Genomic DNA, 6,000 nt, shown 5'->3' on the forward strand with positions numbered 1-6,000 from the left:
TCTCCAGCAATGGCCTTGGGTCCAAGCAAGAACTGTGGGCTGGGAGAGGAGGAATGGGAGCTACCACCATATGGTCTGGATGCCATGGAAAGCTCACTGCCATCCCATGACTCTCTGTGGTCTCTGCTCCCTAGAGATTCCTCCCATTCTGGGTTTGCCTCCCAGAACCAGAGGCATTCTAGAGTAAGGAAGGCCTTCCCCATCCCTCGACAGAGAGCACGTACTCCTTGGTGACATCTACTGTGGTTGGCACCCAGGCCCCTACGATGACCCTCATGGAGACCCCAATCCCCAACTTCAAGAAGCCCTCAAGGCTCTGAAGTCTGAGGAAACTGGATTTGGATCCCATTCTCCAAAATGTGCTAACTGAAACCTTTTGGGCAGGTCCCTTAACCTCTCTGAGCTCTGATTTCCTAATCGGCAAAAAGGGAAACTACTTCTGCGTACCTTACAGGATTGTTGCAAGGTTACAAAGATACAGTAATTGTGGATGGCAGAAATCGAAGGCGGTCCCCAAGGGTCCTGCCCCCTGGTGAACAAGCCTGCATAATCCCCTCCCCTTGAGTGTGGGTGGGACCTGGAAATAAGACGACACTCATGCCGGTGACCACTGCTACTTTACGTAAGACTCTGTCATGGCCGACTGGGGAAGAGACCTTCCCGCTGACTCCCAAGAAGGGACCCGCCATGTTGTGACAGGTCCACACAGCTAGGACCTGAGGGCGGCCTCCGGGAGCTGAGAACCCTCCTGATCCACCAGCCAGCAAGAAAACAGGACTTTAATCCCACAGCTTCGAGGAACTGGATTCTGCCAACCATCTAAATGAGCTTGGCTTAGGCCCCGAGCCTCAGATGAGATCATAGCCCCTGCAGACACCTTGATTTCAGCGTGGCGAGGCCCTGGGCAGAGGGGCCAGGTGCGCTATATGCCTAAGCTTCTGACCTACAGAAACTGCCAGAAAATAAACGACTGATGTCGTAAGCCGCTGGGCGCGTGGTAATTCGTCATGCAGCCACCGAAAATTAACATCATGATCTTAGTTTGAACCAAATGGCTGCTTGAGTCGATCAAAAACAGCTGAATACAGACCACTGCATACAGTTCAGCCTAATACAGATGTGAAGTGCCTAGCACGTAGTAAGCACTCAGTAATTCCCACTCATTCCCCTGGCTCCACTACCAAGCGCCTGGGAGTAATCTTTTTCCTAACACTGGCCTTGACAGCTGCCACGTTGCCCCCAGGCTCCTCCTTCCCTAGAGCTGCCCTCCCAGCGCCTGTCAGAAGAAAGCATTCAGAGCCCATTCACACCCCTTCCGAGAGAGAGGTCCGGGGCACAGCTCCTGAGCTAGGCTGCCTCTCAGGGCTCGGCAGCAAATCGCCAACTTGAACAGACAGCAGAAAACATCTTCGGGGCAGAGACAGCAACTGCCCTCCAACCCCGCCCGCCTGCAGGGGCCCGGCCGCTGCTTGAGAGATTCCAGCCTGGCCAAGCAAACTGTCTGCCTTCTGGACTCTCCCCTCCTTGTCTTCCCTATGGGCGCCAAGAGCCCCACCGTGTGAAACTGTGCATTCCTTCTTCCCGCAGGACCCTGTGGAAGTGCAAAGGTTTCCTGTTACATAAAAAATGCAAATCGCTCTTTCTAACACACTGGTCCGGATCCCTGCACAGAGAGACCTGAAAAATAGTGAGGATCCTGGGGAATGGGACATGAGATAGCTGAGTTTGGAATGGGTCTGCAGGGAGGCTAATCGTCAGGAAAGGTCTCCAACAGACCATCAGAGGAAGGAGAAGCTTGCGGCTCACGTTTTCTACGATGTCTTCCGGTATCTGGTCCCACAAACCATCTACTCTACTTATCCCCAAAACAACCCTTCAGAGTCTCTAAATGTACACAGTATGTCAAACCTATCTCAGTAAAGCTGAGGCAGGGAGGGGTGAATAAAAATCTCTCCATGGGTCAGATCTCCAGGACCCACACAAACCCTGGGATCCAACTAGAAAGGCAAATGTTTATTTACTCTCATGTGTCAAATACTAGGCAAATCAATTACTATTCATGGACTGATCCACCTCACCCTCATAACTGTGATAACAATCAGTGCACACCTTTTACAGATGAGAAAACAGAGGCACAGGTTAAGTAGTTTATGCAACGTCACAAGGATAGAGCTGGGATTTGAACCCAGGCAGACAGATCCCACAGTTCATGTTCCTAACCATTGAGCCAAATGACCAGAAGCTTTATAATATTTGAACCTGAGTTTAGTAAAGTCAGTGAAAACAAGCATTTGCGCGTAGACCATAGATCAGCCCAAGGGATACGCTACCCAAAGCAGAGAGACCCAAGTACGTCCATCCCACAGTGTCATGTGCCTTCAGTGGAGGCTTGGCTAGGCCTCCACGGTGGTCCTGTGCAGGGGGTCAGACGTGCCCCTGGACCAGGCAGCTCTACTCAGCTAGCAGTGCCCTAGGAGAGGCGTGGCAGGGCATCAGGTCTTTCCCAGGCAAGAGCAGAGAGCTCCTGGGGCTGCAGGGTTGGCTGGGACCTTCCTAAGGAGCAGGGCGGAGCTGGAAGGGAACTGGATCCCGGGGATGCTAGTTTCCAGTTGCCTGAAATACCAGGCCCCTCAACCTGAGCTGCCCATTCTAAAAGCCCCCTGAAGTTCTCACCCCACCAACCCCTCTGCCTGCCTTCCTGTCCCTGCCCACCAGAAGGGGTCACCTAGATGCTCAGCGCAGGCCATCCCTTAACCTCCTCTCCTGGGACCCAGTCAGTGCCGACCACGGGATACTGGGGAGGAAGACTTATGGAGTCTTGAATATGCTGGAGAAAGCCATTCTGTGCAGCTCTCCCTCCTCCCTCTGCTCCTCTTCTCCCACCTCCCCTTTTCCCTTCTCTCCCTCCTTCTTCTAGAGCCTAGATATTTGGACCTGCTGGAGGGAAAGATGGATTTACAATTCCAAGCCCACCCAGACTGGTTTTTGGCCTCCCCTCTGTTCCAGGTGACTCCTGCCTCCTCATCCTTCCTACCGACACCAGGCCCCACCCTCTGGGTGGCTTTCAGACCAGGAGCAGGGCCTGAGTCGGGCTGATGGATCACATCCCTTGAGATGCCAGGGCCGATCCCAAATCACATCCCCCAGGAACTCAGGGGGATCCCCGGGTATTTCTTAGGCAAAAACCTTGAGTCCTTTGGACCCCTCCGCTTTCCGAGAGCAAACAGGAGGGGCCAAGTGTGGCTGCCTTACAGTAATCATCGTACCTGCTTATTGAGCACCGACTATGTGCCAAGCAAGTGCAAAGTAGGTGCTGGGTGCCTCCCCATCCTCTACTCCCGTAATTCTTCCAACCGCGTTTGTTTCGTATGTGCAACATCCATGCCAACCACTCCTCTAAGCAGAGGCGCTACCTCAGCAAATAAGATTTCTCCAACACAGGTTTCGTTGTTTGTACTTGACCAACGGGGGTGATGGAGGCGAAAAGCATGCCCCAAAGGGTGGAGCTGAGTCGGTTTCAAGGTGTCTGACTCCAAAGGCACAGTGCCACGTGCCCTCTGCCTCCTCTCCTCTCCACTGGGGTAGAGCGTTCATAGGTCTGAGCCAGGGTGGGGATCCCCGTCCTCAAATGCTTAGACAGTTGCTTTGGGGGAGGAGGGGTGGAGCCTACACGCCTGAGATGGCTTCAGAGGTGGAGTGCTCGGTATGTGAGTGACCCCTGGGCCAGGCTGAGTACCCAGGACCCAGGGGACACAGAAGACTCTGTGATTCGGACTGGGTGTCTCATGGGTGAGAAGGAGGGCTGTAAGTGGGGGGCATGAGAACAGGCTTTTCAGGATGGGGGGACGTGAACTGGCAGAGATGAAAGAGGGGTGAATTCAGGATGGGGAATAGGCTGCTCAGAGCCCGGTGGTGACAAGGATCTGGAGACAGCTCTGACACAAGCCTGACAAGCTGGGAGGGAGCGTCAGGCGCAGGGATGTGTGCTCCACAGGGAAGGAAAGGCAGGCTGTGGCAACTATTGATGGCTGAGGAGGTGAGACTGGAGCTAATGGGCCATCAGGAATCTCCCAGCAGAGCGATGGCAAGATGCAAATGGCGTCAGGAGAGAATTCTGACAGCGATGTGCGGGACCACGGGGGAGACATGTGGGTGTTATCACAGGAGACCCAGGAAGGGCCTGGCATGGGAGGGGGGGGCTATGCTCCACCTCACGGGCCCTCCCTCCTACACACCCTCAAATCCCAGTCCCTCCCCTTCCCGCACCTCAGCCCAGCTCTCTGTCTGGCTACAGGGCCCCCAGGGCCGCAGCTGTGGAAATGAGAGTTGAGAGGCCACGAGGGTGAGTGAAGGGTCTGACCAGAGAGGGGCCTGGATGAAAACGGAGTGGGTGATTTGGAACAAGGGCACAGCCAGGACCGCGGAAATGCTATTGGGTAGCATCATCTAGGGTGGGAGGAACAGCAAATCCGGGGGAATGTCAAGGTGGGCTATGCCCGGGGCCACAGTACCCCTCACAGCCCAGCCAGGCAGTGACCCTGGGCCAGCCACAGGATGATGACTGCATTAGAGAAGAATCCCCCTTCTCCACTGGTACCTCATACTGCCTGGGGCAGCCTCTTCCTCGGGAGAAACTGGGAGAGACCCAGCTCTCGGATGGAGAAGTTACCCCTAAAGTCTGTGTGACATGACTGGGGATTTGGGGGTGGTAGCCCATAAAAACACACCTCCCCTCCCCGGCTGGACTCTAAAATTCCACACTCGCTGTCCTAGTCCTTTGGCTTAAGATTTTGTGTACCTAAGTTATTGTTTATTTTAATGGTGCCACTTTAAGTTGCTATCAGTTATCCATAGCTCAGTTATCCATTGATTGAATGAATCAATCTGATCCTTTTCCGCCGGTTCTGTTGTTGGAGATGAAGAAAAGCTTCAAACCCTGGGGTCTAGGGTAGTGGGTGGGTGGGTGGGGTGGAGAGGAGGATATTGGGGCAAAGGAGCAGAGAGAAGAGAGAAAAGAAGAACAGAGAAGGCGGAGGCTGGGTATTCCTGGGGAGGATGGGGCAAAATCACTCACTTCATCATTTGGGCAAGAGTTGATCGGCAATAACCTGTGCCAAGACCCCGGGATAGCCTTTCATTACCTCCCTCTCCTGCTTGGGGCGCCCGGACCCCTGTTCCTGTGTCTTCACATCTCTTCTCAGCAACAGCCTGGAGTGCAAACTTTCCGAGATAGGACCCCAAGCCTGGCTTCCCCCCATTCCGCGGTCATCACCCGTGGCTGGGCAGGGGCTCCTGCTGGACAGGCACGGGGGGCATCCTGGAGGCAAGGACACTCTGAAAGGGGGCGCGCGAGGGGAGAGGGTCCGCGCGGCAGGAGCCGCGGGGTTCCGGCTCCAGGGGCGGGGCAGGGGGACCCGGCCAGCGGGCGGCTCACCTGCAGGACACGGTGATCTCCACCTTGGTGGCCGGGATGCTGCCCGCCAAGGAGTCGAACTCGCTCAGCGACGCCATGTCCTCAGGCTGCTCCATCGCCTACCGCGCCCCCCACCCCAAATTAGTCAATCCCTGCGCGATTCACGCCTCCTCCAAAGCGACTGAAACCCTGGGCTCTCCCCCAACTCCGGAGCCGGCGCTGGGCGGCAAAGGGAGGAGAGAGGAGCGCGAAGAGGGGGCGTGGGAAGTGAGAGAGGGAAGGGGGGCGGAGGGAGCGGGGGCCGCGGGTAGAGGAGGGGGTGCAGGTGACGCGACGAGGAGGCCGGGGCGGGGGCAGCGGAGAGGGGCGAGGTGCCCAGGGAGCTGGGGTGCAGCGGAGAGAGGCGGAGGGGCGCGGGGAGAGGGCACCGGGAGGCACGCGCGGAGTCGTGGAGAGGGGTTTGGGGAGAGGAGCGTGCGGCTTCGGGTGGGGAACAGAAGGGGTGAGGGAGAGGGAGAGGGGCGTGGGGGGCCGGCTCGGGCGCGGGGGTGGCCGGACGCCGGGAGCGCCCGGGCTGCGCCGCCCCT

General features: G+C 56.6%; 1 protein-coding gene across 2 annotated transcripts in view; it reads right to left on the minus strand.

The window, feature by feature from the left end:
- The window catches only part of CPNE5 (copine 5), a 95,482-nt gene extending 89,482 nt beyond the window's left edge, over positions 1-6,000 (minus strand). For both annotated transcript variants that reach the window (XM_023253926.2, XM_023253925.2), the window contains exon 1: positions 5,435-6,000. In XM_023253926.2, the coding sequence (XP_023109694.1) occupies positions 5,435-5,529 (95 nt within the window). In that variant the 5' untranslated portion in view covers positions 5,530-6,000. The remainder of the gene's footprint in view (positions 1-5,434) is intronic.

Source organism: Felis catus, chromosome B2, assembly GCF_018350175.1.
Source record: "Felis catus isolate Fca126 chromosome B2, F.catus_Fca126_mat1.0, whole genome shotgun sequence".
NCBI lineage: Eukaryota > Metazoa > Chordata > Mammalia > Carnivora > Felidae > Felis > Felis catus.